The sequence below is a fragment of the Ochotona princeps genome, chromosome 6 (genome assembly GCF_030435755.1).
Source record: "Ochotona princeps isolate mOchPri1 chromosome 6, mOchPri1.hap1, whole genome shotgun sequence".
Lineage (NCBI taxonomy): Eukaryota > Metazoa > Chordata > Mammalia > Lagomorpha > Ochotonidae > Ochotona > Ochotona princeps.
The window spans coordinates 25,108,682-25,126,316 of record NC_080837.1 but is presented as its reverse complement, the minus strand read 5'-3'; the positions used below and the strand labels follow the sequence as shown (position 1 = coordinate 25,126,316).

General features: G+C 43.8%; 1 protein-coding gene across 4 annotated transcripts in view; it reads right to left on the bottom strand.

Annotated features, from left to right (window-relative positions):
• The window catches only part of PRTG (protogenin), a 165,567-nt gene extending 148,345 nt beyond the window's left edge, over positions 1 to 17,222 (bottom strand). For all 4 annotated transcript variants that reach the window (XM_058665820.1, XM_058665818.1, XM_058665819.1 and 1 more), the window contains exons 1-2: positions 16,844 to 17,222; positions 14,513 to 14,815 (exon numbers count right to left, since the gene is read on the bottom strand). In XM_058665820.1, coding sequence (XP_058521803.1) covers positions 14,513 to 14,815; positions 16,844 to 16,937 — 397 coding nt within the window. In that variant the 5' untranslated portion in view covers positions 16,938 to 17,222. The remainder of the gene's footprint in view (positions 1 to 14,512; positions 14,816 to 16,843) is intronic.
• Positions 17,223 to 17,635: the final 413 nt, after the last annotated feature.

Sequence of the window (17,635 nt, the reverse complement as noted above, 5' to 3'; positions counted from 1 at the left end):
CAACCAAGGAGAATCAGTTTCAGAACCCACCATGGACACCAAAATCTACAGACAACCAAGTACCCTAAATGACACAGTATTTGCATCTACCTATACCCATCCCCCCAAACATTTAAGCTCTAGATTATTCATAATATCTGGCACAAGGTAAACACCATGTAAAGAGATAATATACTTTGGGCCCGGCGGCATGGCCTAGCGGCTAAAGTCCTCGCCTTGAAAGCCCCAGGATCCCATATGGGCGCCGGCTCTAATCCCGGCAGCTCCACTTCCCATCCAGCTTCCTGCTTGTGGTCTGGGAAAGCAGTTGAGGACGGCCCAAGGCATTGGGACCCTGCACCCGCGTGGGAGACCTGGAAGAGGTTCCAGATTCCCGGCTTCGGATCGGCGCGCACCGGTGTGAAACATCGGATGGAGGATCTTCCTCTCTGTCTCTCCTCTCTGTATATCTGACTTTGTAATAAAATAAATAAATCTTTAATAAAAATAGATAATATACTTTACTGTCCAGAGAATGGTGACAAGAATAAAAGTATGGACATGCTGCTTACTACAGAGGACTTTTTCTGAATAATTTTGAAATTATTTGAATTCTATTATTGATTGACTTGCATGGATGTAGAATTTGTAGGTGCAACGTGTCAACTGTTACATCAAAACTAAAGGGCATAGTAGGCTAAGCTTCCAGCTGTGGCACCAGCATCCCAGTTGGATGCCAGTTTGTATCCTGGCTGCTTCTCTTCCAAATCAGCTCCCTGTTCATTGCCTGGGAAAGCAGCAGAGGATGGCTCAAGTTCCTGGGCCCATGCCCACACAGGAAATCCAGGACAAGTTCCTGACTCCTATCTTCAGCTCAGCTCAGCTCAGCTCAGGCTATTGCGGTTATGTGGAGACTAAACCAGAAGATGGAACATCGCTGTCTCTTCTTCTCTCTGTAAATCTGACATAAAAAAGAAAAAAAAAAAGCCAAAGGGATCCATGCTGCGGTACAGTGGTCACAGCTAAAAACAAGTACAAGAAAAAACTCACATTCATGGAAATTAAACAACTTATTCTTAACTAACGGGTCAACAAAGGAAAAAAAAAAGGGAACCAGAAAACATCTTAAACATAATGAAAATAAAAACACAACATACCAAAACATTGAATACAGCAGACGCCGCTCTCATGAAATAAATGGATAGCTGCAAATCTACACAAAAACACAAGAATGGTAGCAGAAATGCATCCTAGCAGCCAAGCCACTGGTTAGGGTGCCAAGTTCCACAGCAGTTCAATTCCCAGCCCCAGCTCCTTACTATAGCTTCCTGTTAATGCAGATCCTGAGAGTCACAGTGTATGACCCAAGTGGACAGCCTTCTACCACCCCCTGGGAGACCTGGATTGATTTCTTAGCTCCTGGCACTGGTTTCCTGGTGGAAACCAGGCCATCAGAGGAACAAAGCAGCCACTAGGAGCTCTTCTCCCCGCCCCCCACTTGTTCTGCCTCTCGAAGAAATAATCAGGGAAAAAAAAAGATCTCAAATCAATAATACAACCTAACTTAAAACCTAGTGCAACTAGAAAAGAAATGAAAACTGAAACCCACAGCTAGCAGGGTAAAAGAAATAATAAAGATCAGAGCAGTTCTTTGAAAAAAAAAACAGAACATTTGACAAACATTTCTCTAGAATGACAAAGAAAATCAACATCAGAAACAAGTGGGGCCCTCCAGAGCAATCTCAGAGAAATCAGCAAAGAGAATTACATGAACAATACTTTATGCACTGACAAACCTAGGTAAAATGCACAAATTCTAAGAAACGCGTAACTAATCTAACATGACTCAAAAAGAAACAGAAAAATCTCAACAGGGCACATGTATGGCTTAATAGTAAAGATGCCTTAACTTCCCCCAGTGCCTGGGTCTGGGTCCCAGCTCCAGGACCCGGTTCAGGTACTCATCAATGCAATCCTGAGACGCAGCAGTGGTGGCGCTAACAATCAGCTTCCTGTCACCCACACAGGAGACACGTGGGTGAATCTCTGACTCACAGCTTCAGACCTCTGGTCTTACATGGGCATTCGGGAGTGACCCAATGGATGTGAGCACACTCTCTCCCCTCATTCTTTAACAATTTTCATTTTTAGGGCCCGGCACGATACCACAGTGTTTAAAGTCCTGGCGTTGCACGCGCCAGGATCCATATGGGTGACGGTTCTAGTTCCAGCAGCTCCACTTCCCATCCAGCTCCCTGCTCGTGGCCTGGGAAAGCAGTCGAGGACAGGCCAAAGCCTTAGGACCCTGCACCCATGTGGGAGACCTGGAAGAGCTCCTGGCTTCAGACTGGCTCAGTTCTAGCCATTGCAGCCGCTTGGGGAGTGAACCACTGGCCAGAAGATCTTGTGGCCTGGGAAAGCAGGAAGCTCAAGTTCTTGGGCCCATGCACCCACATGGGCAACTGGAAAGAAGTTCCCAGTTCTTGGCTCAGTAACAGCCACTGCATCATTTGGACAGTGAATCAGCAGGTGGAAGATTGGATCTTTCTGTCTCCTTCTCTCAGTGTAACACTGTTTTTCAAATAAAAATAAATAAATCTTAATATTTAATTCAAAGGCAGTTACACAAAGAAAGGGAGAGAGAGAAAGACAGATAGATCCTCCATCCATTGGTTCACTCTTCAAATGGCTGCAACAACTGATGTTGGTCCAGGCTGAAGTCAGGAGCATATAATCCCACCCAGGTGTCCATATGGGTGGCAGGGAGACCCACTGTAACCTTTCCAGATGCATTACCATAGAGCATGATCAAAAGCAGAGCAGCTGGAACTTGAACACACATTCATATTGAATGCCAGCCTTGCAGACAGTAGCTTAACACACTACACTATAATGCAGACCCTCCTCTCCCATTCTTGGGTACATACCCCTCAAATAAGTTAAAGAAGGACTCAAATACATACTTGCAAGTTGAGACTGACTGCAGATGGAGACAAAGTATCTATTAACTGTCCAATTGATAAAATGTGGTATATCCACACAATGGAAAGTTATTTAGCCATAGAAAGGAACATACTGACATATGCTACTACAAGAGTGAAAATATACAAAGTATAAGACAATTGCAAAAAAAAATCACTTCTTATTATGATTTTGCTGACATGAAATATCCAGAACAGGCAAATCTTTTGAGAAAGTAGGTTACTTGCTGCGAGCAGGAAGGCAAAATAGGGGTTGACCACTAAGGGATCCAAGGTTTCTTCAGAAGATAATAAAAATATTCTAGAGTCACAGAGGGTGACAGATGCACAGAATCCAGTAAGCTGTACATTTCTAAAGGGCAGGAAATTCATGGTAAGCAGATTCTAACTCAATGAAACTTATTTTTGATTGTTTCTTCGGTACACCTAGGTGCCGTGTCCTCTTTTCACACAATCATACTCACTTAAAGTTCACACCTATTAAAACTGTGCCACTGTGGTACAGCAAGTTAAGTCAAGGTCTATAGCACTAGCTCCCGTATGAATGCCTCTGGGAATCCTGGCTGCTGTGTTTTTGATCCAGCGCTCTGCTAATGGTCTGGGAAAGCAGCTGCAGGTGGCCCCAGTCCTTAGCACACTGCACCCACAGGAGGAACAGAGAAGACACTCCTGGATCCTTGTGTCTGCTTGGTCACTGCAGAGTAAACCAGCAGATGAAAGGCCTCGCCATGTGTCTCTTCCTCCCTAACTCTGCCTTTCAAACAAATTAAGCTTCAGAGAAAAAAAAATCCACCTTTTGACTACAGAGTCTCCCTTAAACAGAAGTTCTTCGAAGACAATAAAAACCACTACTTTACACCACATGTCGATTTGGACTGATAGATCAATAAATGCTGAGCCTCTGAAAGGACTTTCCCTTCACTAAGGATATATACAAGACTACAAATTCCATGAAGTATCTCTGGGGATAGATTAAAAACATTAGTGATTCTTTAAAAAAAAAAAAATCTAGTGAGGGACAGTGCCACAGTTCAACAGGCTAATCCTCCATGGTGTGGCACTAGCATCCCCCATGAGCACAGGTTCCTGTCCCAGTTGCTCCACCTGCCATCCAGCTCCCAGCTTACGGCCTGTGAAAGCAACAGAGAATGACCCAAAGCCTTGGTACCTTACACCCACATGGGGGATCCAGAAGAAGCTGCTGGCTCCTGGCTTTGAACCAGCTCAGCTATGGCTGTTGTGGCCATTTGAGGAGTGAACCAGAAGATAGAAGACCCTCTCTATCTTATCTTTCCTCTTTGTAAACCCGGTCTTTCAAATAAAAATAAATAAATCTTAAAGAAAAACTCTAGTGCCTTAACAACTTATACAAGTATGATAATAAAAGGTGAGTTATACAAAAAGCCACCTTTATTTAAAAAAAAAAAAGTTGAAAAACATCTTTAATTTCAATGTCAGGTCTGCCTGTCACTCTCTTTTCTATACTCTGGATTTGGTGTTACCTCTGTGCCTTTAGAAAGACACAATTCTTCACAACCCACGGTGGGAGGACAGATCTGACTGAAGCCTTGCACACTCTTGACTAAAGTCGGAAGCCTAGGGTCGGGGGCCAGATCTAGCAGCTCTGCCTCAACAAACGTGCTCCCTTCTCCCGGGTTCACATCCTTTATTCACAAAACAGAAAGTTTCCGAAGTCCCCCAGTTGGGCGCTTTGGTCCTGGCAGGGGACAGCAGAAGAATCCTCAAGCACAGACAGCCAGGAGCCAGCAGGAACTGCAGGGCACACTCCGGGCTGTCCTCTTCAGCCTGTTCACTGCCTGGATCCTCACAAGTGGTGGAGATCAGTGTCTCTCTTGGATCTTCTTTTTGGATTCACTGTCACCCCTTCTGAAACCTGAACAGGGGAAACACTGCAGATTTGGCCTTTTTCTACCCATATAAGAAATGGCACAAGAGCCATTACTAGTATGTTAAGAAACAACTCAAATTGCTCAGCTATGGATCCATTTCTAATTTCTCAATATAGCATTTACCAAGCAGTAAAACTTTCTCCCTAAATATCAAAGGATCCAAGTCCAAATCATTTGGGTCTTAAATCAATGAAAATTAAATCTAAATTTCACCAATCACCTGCCTGTAGGATTCCTTTCACATATCACCACAGATTTCTATAAATGTGGTTTAAATCTCTGGACAATCAGGCTTAGAATAAAGCATATTCTGTCACTGGGATAACTCTGTAATGTTGCATTTATGTGACCGGCAGAAGGAACAGTATGATCTCCTCCACTGATTCACCTTCCAAATGTCCTCAGCGATGCTAGGAAAGGTGCTGAAGCTTGGCACTACCAGCCCAGTTACCTGAGCCATCAGCACTGCCTCCCCCGGGGTGCCTTGGCAGGAAGCTGGCAGCAGCCGCCAGACGCAGACATTACACACAGGTTCTCATCTTAACTGGCCTCCTCACCACTAGGTCCAACCGTTCACCCATTAGGATAAATTTTAATAGCTCTCTTGGAAATTTTGGGTAGTATTATTACCATACTGTTCATTCTTCAATGAAACTGATGGTAAGGTATTAAGTAAGCGCCAGAAATGTGGTCTCTTGGACATATAAAAATCTCTTTATTGAGAAAACAGTAAACACTTTTAAGTGGTAAAAAATTACTTTTAAAATAAGGCTGTGATCCCTTTAGTTACTGGTACTATGAACATCAAAGCATTTTCTAATATTTACCCACTTAGAGGTCAATATTTTTACCTGAGATACTTTAAATCCAATCAAAGGGATTCAAACTAGTTCAGTTTGAAAGTTGGGAGAAAACTAACTATCTTATTAGAAATTGGCGTGATCTCTGTAAATGTTAAAACACCTGCAAAACTGTGTTCAGGTAAAGTCACAGCCACATTTCTTAAAATATGGCATCAATAAGCACAAGAATCCACTATGCATTATTACTAGATTCAGACCTGTCTGAAGTTCTACCTCTTGTACCCTATGTCAATCTTCAAAGCCACAGAGCTATTCTGAACTGCAAGGTCCTGAGTAACTTTTCTAGACTCTTAAGAATAGGCCTAGTATAAGTTAGCAACATTGGTCTTAGACCTCTCCTAAAATAAAAGTACTACCTAAGTTTATTTTAATTTTTTTTCAGTGACTTAAATGATTCTCCTGCAGTGTAGTTTGATTTAAACTCATAAAGAAAGTATTTACGGGCCTGGCACGATGGCTCAGAGGCTAAATCCTCACCTTACAAGCACTGGGATTCCATATGGGTGCCAGTCTGTGACCCAGCTGTTCCACTTCCCATTCAGCTCCCTGCTTGTGACCTGGGAAAGCAGTAGAGGATGCCCAAATCATTGGGAACCTGCACCTGTGGGGAAGATCTTGAGGAGTCTCCTAGTTCCTGGCTTTGGATCCACTTAGCTCCAGTCAATGTGGCCACTTAGGGAGTGAACCAGCTAATGTAAAACCTTTCTGTCTCTCCTCTCTGTAAATCTGCCTTTCCAACATAAATAATCTATTAACTATTTCCTTAGCATTAGAACAACAAAACAACAATATGAAGGGCAAGCTGCTATTTGATGCTTTCCAGCAGCCCTTTTCTATTGCTAGAACAACCAAGGATCACAGCTAAGCAACTCATCGAAAAGCACAGATGTCATCAGCAATGAAGGAAGCCTGGCTCCTCTTTCTGTCAGGAGTCACTACTTAGAATGCTAGCATCGCGTACAGATGTGTCTGGCTTACTTCCAATTCACTTTCCTCTGATAAGGTGACCCTGGGAGGCAACAGGCAACAGCTCAAGCAGTGGATCCTTGTGATCAATATGGGAGATGAGGATGGAGTCCTGAGCTTCTGACTTGGGCCTGACCAGTCCTGGCTGTGGTGGGCATCTGAGGAGTGAAATCATGATGGGAGGAAAGCAGTGAGTACATCTTGCCTTTCAAATAAAGAAGTCTGTTTTAGAAAAAAAAAAACAGATTATGTCAAGGATATGAAATACCTATCCTGATACAAATACTATTTCTTACAGCAGAATTTTTCTTAAATACAAGAACATGGCACATTCATCTTTTTGTTCTCTAACCACTGCTTTGTGGAACTCTACACCTCTTGGAGGAGAACACCTGCTATCAAATGTTAAGCCACCCTTGCTCATCCCTGGAAATGCTCTGCAGAGGAACCTGTTTTGTCCTTGCCGCTCACATCACCAGTACATACTGGCCCCTCAGCGGGATCAACTCCTTGTAGCAACAGTGCTAACTTTTACTAGCTGTAAATAGCTAACCAACAAGGAAGCAGACACAAAAAGTGTTATCTTGGGAGAAACACAGAACATGAAATCTCTACCCACCACTAATAAGTAACCTAAGGCAAATATTTCAAAAATAACCACTCAAAATTTTGCCGGCAACTTCCTGTGTGTGGATGAACAAACTAAAAGTCACTCTAATTCCTTCCCCTGCACTTTCGCCTTAACACACTCTGAAGACACAACCAATCTACTGCATCTTTATCTGCAGGAAGGTAAACTGCTGTCCACAAGCAGAGCAGATGGTACAGCTGAATTAACTAAACAGCTTCCTGTTAGCCATTCACCAACAAACCACCTACCACACTGTAGCGGCTGTCCTGTGAGCCGTTAACCTCGTAGAATTTTCTTCTTCCCATGCAGGACACCACAAAAAATCATCTAGAACATTTCTGCATTTATGGACTTTTACTGATGGTGACCTTCACACCAGGAAAATAAAAGGTGCTGAGTAAACAAGATGAAATGAAATTGGCATTTATTTTCTGATTAGAGAATCCCTCTCCCGCAAAAAAAGGTAAGACACTGAAGACATATGGAAAGATGACTTTTTAATGGCAACATTTAATGAAAACCATGTATGTGTAGAAAGGGATGGAAAACACTCAGAAAACAACCCCAAATTATTTTCTTAACCAAGCTACTTTCACAACAAGTGCTTCTCCAATCCAAAAATGTAGCACTGCTAACACCAAAACAATGTACAAAATCGTGCATAAGACAGAAGCAGCCACGGTAACTCACAGCCCAGCATCACTGGGAAAGAAGTTTTCCACTGCCTGCAGAAACTCAATGGTTCTCAACTAGGGCTGATTCTTCCTCCTAATAGACACTTTGTCACAAGGGGAGGGGATGCTACTGGCACCTGGTAAGTGGAAGCCAGAGATACTATTACCCAATCACATAATGCCTAATTTGATACGTTAGCAGCATCACTAAAGAAAAAAGAAACTTGTCAAACTGCTCTAGATAAACAGGGATTTGCTGTTAATTTTCTAAGGTAAATTTCTTTTAGTAAATATATATATATATTTTTTAATTTGAAAGGTAGAGTTAGAGAATCTTTCAACCACTGTTTCATTCCTCAAAAGGCCACAAAGGCCACAGCTGTGTTAGTTCTCAGTCAGGAACCAGGGACAGCTTCTTCCCACGTAGGTCCAGAGCCAGGTGGGCCATCTTCCACTGCTTTCCAAGGCACACTAGCAGGGAGCTGGATTGGAAGTGCAGTAGCTGTGGGCCCAGTGCAGTAGCCTAGCAGCTAAAGTCCTTACCTTCAAAGCACCAGGATCCCATGTGGGTGCTGGTTCTAATCCCAGAAGCCCCGCTTCCCATTCAACTCTCTGCTTGTGGTCTGGGAAAGTAGTCGAGGCCGGCCCAAAATCTTGGGACCCCGCACCCATGCGGAAGACCCAGAAGAGCTCCTGGCTTCGGATCAGCTCAGCTCCAGCCACTGCGGTCACTTGGGGAGTCAATCAGCAGATGGACGATCTTCCTCTCTTTCCTTCCTCCTCTCTCTCTCTCTCTCTCTCTCTCTCTCCATATATATATATATATATATATATATATATATATATATATATATATATATATATATCTGACTTTGCAATAAAAATAAATAAATCTTTAAAAAGAGCAAAAAAGAAGTGGAGTAGCTGGGACTCAAGTCAGAGCCTATATGGGATGCCAGCATTACAGGTAATAAGTAGGTTTGCCCACTATGTCACTAAAGCAACTTTAAAACAAAAATTTCCTTCCCATAATTCCTATGGAGCTAAATCCAGTGAGGATACATTTCTGAAATCAGAGCCTTGAATAATCAATGCATTCTTCAACAACCATCTGATTAACCTAGCAACTACAAATGCCAAAGGTATGAACACACACACACACACACACACACACACATACACATACACACACATACACACACACACACACGGCAATCCCTCAAGAAACTGAAAAAACAAACATTTTTAGTTCCTGCCTTTTGCTAAGTTGATAAGAATTTGGTTTTTCAAAGCTTATCAGAAGCAGGTCCTGAAAACGCAGAGTTTAAAAAAAAAAAAAAAAAAAGAATGTAGAAGCCAGGAAAGAATTTGTCAGCTTAGTGTCAGGGACCTTTGTGAGTGTGATGCCTTCATCCCCTGCCTCCACGTCCCTACAGTGGTTCACTTGGCTTCGGGATTACAGCCCCTGAAGCCGCATCTTTACCTTTTCTGAACATGATGCCATTGTCAACTGCTGGCTGCAAACCTGCTCTGCTCTGGACAACCACACTGCTTCCACGATTACAACTGCACCTTCCGCTTCCCTTCTAACTTGCCAAGATTTCCATGATGAGTAAAGAAAACATTTTAATAAGAGTCGGAACATTGTAAACTCTGAAAAGCACTAACCATTGGGGAGACAACTTTGAAGATGTCTTTTAAAACAACCTAAATACTTGTGTTTTTAAAATTGAAGTACGATTCTGATCAATGAAGTCAACACTTTTCGTTTCATTAACAACTAACAGTCTAAAAGCTGAAAGTCATCTATCTTAAATGGAGCAAGCCCGTTTATGAGACAAAAATCACTTTTCAGGACAACTGTCAACAACGTGAAAGTTTTCAAAACCAGTAACCCCAAATGGATTTTATTTATTAACTGAAATATTCCTTTTAGCCTAACAACTTGCTTAAAAAGTCTGTTGTTGCTGGGTTTCTTGTGAATATGCTTTTCTAAAGCCTACCCATTAAATTTGGGAGCAGAGGTAACAAATCCCTGGCCAAACAACTGCTTGAGCCAGTAAACCCTTTCTTTAGAATCAGCAAAGACAAAGGGGTCATGCCAGACACACCCTGCCAAAGTCCATCACAAAAGTTGGACGGAAAGGAAATAAGTGTGTCTTAATTACGTGTTAGGTTCTACTCGCTGCAGTCTGCTTTGCTAAAAAAAAAAAAAAAAAAAAATAGAAATCTAAGAACTTTGGAAAAGAGTGAGATAGTGTTACAAGTTTCTGGAAATGAGGGGTGATCCTCATTAATCAACTGCAAAGTGGGAAAACCTGGTTCCATTACCCAGAGATTATCAGGAACCTGATAAACGAACTTTAAGTAGATAGAGAACCAAGTGTCATTGTAAACAAGGCTGTAGAACCGTGTGTGAAACTTTTACTTCCTCGACTTCACTCACAGACCAGTTTTAGTTAAATATACACTTTTGAACCATACCGTCCCTTTTTTAAAGGTGATTTTTCCTGGCTCACCGAAAACATCAATTGCACCCTATCTAGAACTTTGGCAGAAGGGTCTCAACATCCAAGCTGTTTGACTTTCCCAAAGTCAACCTATTTTTACTGATGTGTTGGCACCTTTAATTTCGGGCAGGTGACTGCTACCTGCCTGACTTGAAATGAGCACCCACATAGCTCAGAGATGCTACCCGTCAGAACATCTACCAAGCTCAGTGCAGCAGAGTCAGTACAGCAAATCTGGCTTCTTTCGACCAAGCATGAGTATATAATCCAGCATCAGAAATCAACCAGTACCAGCAATCAAATCCAAAACTAGGTTGCAGTCTCATGGGTCTTACTGGTCTCTGTTTTCAATATGCCATTTGCCACTTTTTAAAATTTTTTTAAAATTTGACTCAAAGATTTTAACTTCTAGTTCTCAAAACTAACTTTGGACCACTGTTTATGCATTACTCTTTAGAAATCACATCCTCAGCTTACCAATCCCAAAAATCCTCTCAAGCGTCATTTTCAACTGGAGGGATAAACATTTCAATCATGAAAAACAACATACATTTTTTCAACAGTAATGACTATTACATCAAGTAGCAGAAACGCACCATTCAACTTTACTGCTATTCAAATCAACCTCAAAATTCTGAACAGAATCATGAAGTTTCCAATAATTCTACCAAGCTCTTCCAACTATAAATGATTACACAAAAAATAATTGTTTGACCAAGTAAGCAACCCAAAAATCTAAGAAATGTAAAGCTGGATTCCTGTTTTTTCCCTCTGTCATAAGACTTCAATTTTCATCTTTTATGGAAAGGAAATAAACAACGAGCTTCCAGTTCAATCAGTACCTGAAAGCCCTTGTTTTACACATCACAGAACACAACCCACCTCCTCCTTCACTTCCCTCAAATGTCTCTTATCTTGACTTGTTGAAATATGAGACCGTTTTACCACACTAATGCTTTCCTACGAAATTTACTTCTCTCAGCATGAAGAATGCAAGAAGCCTCAAGATGTAAACACGTTATTTTATTCCCAGAGGTTTAAATCATTTCTTACAACAAAGACTTAGTATCCAAGAACGTGAAAATTGATTTGCCAAACTTTTACAACACTTAAATTTTAGAAGCAAAGTTAAATCTCTTAGGACTGTACACAACCACAGAAAAGGTTTCCCACTCGCATCCCTCCTTTCTATTCTAATTGCATCAAAATGTAAAACACCTAACCTAACTATCGGTAAAAGAATTACCTATTTAAAATAGCTAAATATTACTTTAACCCTATACTTTCTTTTAAAGTGGGATGCCTCCGCAAAACTAAGACGAATTCTTTTGTGCTTGGATGAACAACAGGAAAGCAAAGCCTCCAGGCCCTTGGGGAGGCACCTCGTCCCTGCAGCCCAGCTCTGATGTGCTGGGGAGATAAGGCTCTATAGTGACACTTAAGGAAAGGCCTGTTCACATTTGAATTTCTGCATTCCTCAAGAACAATTCATGGCAATAACTAACTTTGCAGAAGAGCTACATGAAAGCTTTAGCCAATGAATGAGGGTCATCTGCTCTTTATCACAAGGGTAAACCTCATCCTGGCCAGTTTCTAACCTTTTAACCCTGTGAATTCCTCATTTACACATGAATAATGGAATTCTTGCCTAGAGTGCAACTTTCAGCTTCACGTTCCTAAGTTTAGAAACCAACTCTTGACTGCCCAGCGTGTTAAAAAATCTAAAACTTGCACAGATTAAAGTTGCATATTTCAGGTGCTGTACTACCTTTGGAGCCAAAACACATATATACTGACAAAACCTTCAACAAAATTAAAAGAATGCTATGTACGCCCTGCTGTTACCAATAACTAGAAAAGAACTAACTTCAAAAAAAGAATAACAACAAAACCCCAGAGTGTCTATTTAATGTCTGGTCTCTTCCTATTTAACACACAAATAAGAGTACAACATCTGAATACAAGAAAAAACGGTCTGCAACCCTATCATTGAACATTGTTTCGGAGATGTCTCAACCTTGTTAATTTATGAGCTCTAAGAAATTTTGCATTTCTAAAGAAAAATGTAAATCCACCATACATGTATTCTAATTATAGAATATTAAATAGATAATCCTAACAAAATACCTTGTCCAGGTTAAGTGAATGTGCACCTAAGAACGTTGTTACCTAGCTGATGACAGCAACATTCGACATAGTTTTCAAAGTTTTTGATACTTATAATTACTTCACCATGTTTACATTTCATGAATTTATTGACAATTTTATAAAGCTACAAAAAAGTAAGATTTTCAAAATGCCAGCGCTAGTATTTGTTTATAACACTGATTTACACACCTTTCACACTTACCAAGTTAGAAAGTTTGTGTGCTTTCAAAAAGTGTTTCTGGGAGACCCTGAATTCTGTCAGATTTTTCAGAGGGTTCTACAAATAAGGGACAGTCATACCAAATGCTACAGCCTTTTCAAGGCCTACCTCCTACTTATGAAGGTTAACACAAGTTACTATTCCTTAGCTATGAAAACACCAAGTCCACAAACCTAAAATGCTGGGTCAATTCCAACTGCAAAGAACAAATTCACATTAAACAAAAATTAACTGAACAGAACATAGGCATAAAAAGCACACTATCATGAAAAAACAATTATTGTGTAGAAAAACGATTATCAATTAAAAACACTACTACTAACCAATGATTACAACAAGACATTTGATTAGAAATCCTCTCAGGTTTAAACCATTCTATGACAAGAGTGTGGCTTGAACTGAAAAATGGCTCTAATTTTTCAGGCCCATTTCAATATAAAAATGTCCTTGCAATTTATTTCCTATAATCAATCATTACTGCACAAATGAGCCACTAATTTGAGGGTGGCTTACACAGAACCATGAAAAGGTCCAATGAAGTCACCCAGGACATCTCTACCACTGGACTGCTAAATTTCAATTATGTAGACATTAAAGAAGTTGCTTTTTAAAGCTGATGCACTTATCCCAAGAAATCCCTCTCACTAGTGTTTAGCTCATAAATAATAAGCAGGTATAGCATCAAATCTGTGTTTTGCAGTGTAACAAGAACAGGCAGGTAGGATACTTTTAAGACTATTTTTAAGATATAATTTTGTTTTTCAAGATTTAAATATCCCATTATAACCTGAGTGCTGTGAAGAGATGGGAGGCCTGGGGGGCTGGTATGGGGGCCAGTCAGGAGTTCACCCATTTCAGGCCTGCCTTCACACTCAACAGGTCAAATACTGGGAGTGGATCATTGGACAAATGGTTGATCCGACGGAATTGTTCATATAAAGGAAACCGTTAGACAGCAACCTTTATGACAACTGGAAACAAATGAGTAGATCCGGTTTAAATCCATTAGGTGTCATATGCAAATAGCCTTAATCTCTTTCCCTCCCAGCAGGAAAAGACTAGGGCTACTTCAAAGGCTTGAGAGTCCCTGACCAATGCCCTCTTAACAATCACAACCCAACACAGGGATCTAAAAGCAGTGGGAGAAAGAGAGGGGTGGGAGGAATCCCCAAACCTACAGAACTGCATCATGGAAGACAGTAACAACAAAAAATAAGATAAAAACACAGAGAAAGATCTAGCACTCAAGGGATCATCTACAAACCAGAAGAGTTGCTGGTGATTGTTCTGATGCAACCACTAATTTCCCAAAGAAGACGTAAGAACAACTGCTGCTGTGCTGGACAAACTTCCACAGCCTTCTAACAGTGTGAAAGTGCCCATATTTTTGCAAAGCCACTTCTACGGTTTTGCGCTTTGGGGCCTTCTGAAACTACTTTGACTTTTATTCTCCATGATGCATGTGAATTTATACATATTCCCAAATTTCCCTCTATGATTTTATGGGCATCAACTACCATCTACAGAACAATTCTTCATACATACATGACTTTAGGGTATTGTACTATTCAATCCAGAAACCACCAACATGTAGTAACGAAGATCATCACCCAAGGACTCACACACTTACTTGATAAGGTGAGATGAGCTTTCTGACTAAGAATGGCTCCATATTTGTTCACCGCCAAGCACTGATAATATCCTTCGTGGGACTGCTCTCCGCGCCTGCCTTCCACCTCACTGATGTATAAAGAGCCGTTAGAAAGAACTTGGATCCGTTTATTTTCAGACAGTTTTATTCCATTTTTCAACCACGTGACCTTGATGGGAACTTCTCCGTGAGCCTGGCAATCTAACATGACTGGGTCCTTTCTAGCGACAGTTACATCCTGTGGTTCTTTCATAAAAAACAGTTCGCTAAAGCACCACACTCCTGCAAAGAAAAGGGAAGAAAGGCAGATGCAGAATTACAGGCAAAACATCCTTTAACACACAACTGTAAAACACACACTCAAGTTTTACACACCCTATTAGCTAACTTAGAACACCTCGATAAGCCCACGTAGCCTCAGCAAACCTTTCTCACACAAGTCGGAGAACTCACATTTTACAACATTTACACTAAAAGCACTGGGAAGAGGTTCAATAACCTCAATACCCTGTAAGAATTCTGTCCTTGCCAACATTTTCAAAATCATCAAGAATATGCTTGCGCAGATACTGTTCCCTGCTTTTACAAGCTTGTCAAAAGAGATCTTGAACAGAGTTAAGTCGTAAAAGTCTAATTTTACAAGAAATCATTAGCAAAACTCCAACTCTGTGAACAAGCAAGTTTATTTCCTTCTCCCTTGAAGTGTTCCTAAAACCCTGGGCAACCCCTCCTTTGGGAAGTGAATTTATCTTTTGGGACAAATCACAAGTTTGCATTTTTCTATCTGCCCTTTTACAACAGGGACTCTGACTCCTCTCCTTGAAAGAAATCCATTTACTTGATTTCGGCAGAGCAAACTAGGTATTTAAAGGACAAACAATAGACTTTGAAAAGTTGGTAACTCTCACTGCTTGTACTCAGTGGGTGATCGGATTAGAATCAAAGTTCTCTAACTTTGATTTCACTTTTTTTTTTAGAACTACCAACTGTTGGAAAAATGCGTGACTAATTGGTCCTTACTGTCTAATAGGGATGGGAGATTGCTTAATCAGCCAATACACATTTTTGATCAGAGCAGAGTTAGAGTTTTCTCCTGAGCATATACATTGCCCTGACCCCCACCGGATGACGAGGCCAGTTCCTTCAGGGAGCTCTAAGGCCGCTCACACTCCTGCTCCTGGACTTGGGCCGAGTGGAGGCTTTAGGGTTGGTTATGCGTTCCTCCGGAGCACGGGGTTGCAAGCCCTGGGGAGGATTTCTCCTGTTTCTAGAGGAAAGCTCAGATTCCCCAGTGTTCCACTGGCCCTCGTGCAAGCCCAGGGCGAAGCCACCCTAACAGCCCAGCTCTGCGCCAACCACTCCGGAAGGCGCCCATTGTGATTCTGAGTCACATCTGACTTTGATCCTTTTCTCATGCTAACAGAAATCAACTCCTGGGGGAGGGGGAGCACTTACGAAAGAATCATTCTTAAATAAAACCCACTCTCTGGATCCTCTCTCGCACCACCCTTGTCCCCTCCACTTTACTTTTTTTCGCTCTCTCTTGCTTTCTCCACGGAAACCAATCCCGACTCAAGTGAGGTAAAGGACCGGGACACAAATTCATGCAAAGCTAAACCCTGAATTCGCAGGAAGCTTCGGATCCGCACACACCTCAGGCCCTGCCCCCAAACACCTAGCTGCAGGATATAAATATTACTTGGACACCTTCCTTCCTAGCATCGCCCACTCGTCCTCTCTGGTTTGTACCCGCGACATCCAAGTCCCTCTTCTCCGTCTCCACTATCTCATCTCCACCTAGCTGGAGCTGGCCTGGGGTGGGGGTGGGGAACACTCAGGGTGTTGCCCCCCCCCCCAGAATACTGAGTTCACCTTTTTCCTCCCCCAGACCCACAGGATGCACGCAGCAAGCTGCGTCTCCTACTCCGGACGCCACACGCAACCGCGGCGCCCCAAGCGCAGAGAGGCTGCCACTAAGGAAACAATATAAATAAAGTCCACGTGCGGCCGCCGCGGGGTCGGCGAGGAACCGCCGAGCACGGGCTGGCCGGAGACTGGACAATGGCGCGAGGAGGCAGGGACCCGAGTGGACAGCAGCTGCCCCAGCCCCGGCAGGAAGCAGCCGGAGGCTCGCAGCCCAGCCCGCACAGCCCGCGGGCAACTCGCGCCTGCAGCCCCTCAGAGAGAGAGAGAGAAACAGAGAGAGGGCAGGGGCCGGCGGTCAGTGCCCCCCGCCACCCGCCCCGTTTCGGCATGTCCCCATCCCACTCACGCCTGCTCCCCGCCTCCCGCGTGAGAAAGCGCGCCCACCTGGAAGGGAGCTGAAGAGCAGCAGGGGCAGGAGCGCGCGGAGCAGCATCCCCGGCGGCCGCAGCCGCGCCTGGGGTCTCACAGAAGGCGCCATCAGTGGGGCTGCGCGGGCATGCTCCTAGGGCCCCCGCGGCCGCCGACCCCCGCCTCCGGGCGCTCCCCGCGTGCAAGCGCAAGCACTTAGCCTGGGCTTCCCGCCTGGGCTCCGGGGACGGGCGCGGCGCGACCCGCGGCTGGACTGTGGTGGCGGCGAGGTCGGCGCACGGACACCCGCGCTCACACCGGCTGCGGCTGAGGGGGCGCCCCGAGAGTCCGGCCTAGGGGCGGAGTGAGGCGGCGGCTGGAGAGGGCGGGGGCCTCGGAGTGGACAGCGCCGCGGACGCCGGCCTGGGGACTACTTTCTACATCTGGCCCCTGGTCTGGGGACCGGGAGGGAGGTCGGCGTGGCCGGCGGAGGGAGACGCTGGAGAGGGGCCGGGGGTGGAGGGGCAGGCCCTGGCGGCCGGGTCGCGGCCCAGGGGGAGGCGGAAGAGGAGCGAGGAGGGGGTGGGCCCCCCACCGCCGGACAATGCACCTGGGGGTCAAGCCCCGGCTGAGGGTCTCCGGCCGCGTCCCCGCCCCCTCTGCCTCCCCGCCACCGTCGAAGACGGAGCCACAAAGGCCGAGGCTCCGGGGCCAGCCAGCCCCTGGGGCCCCTCTCTCGCCAGCCAGCTAGTTTAGGACTGAGAGAGGAGGAGGAGGCGGGCCGGAGGGAGCGATGGTGTTGAGAGATGTGGAAGGGCCGGAGACTTC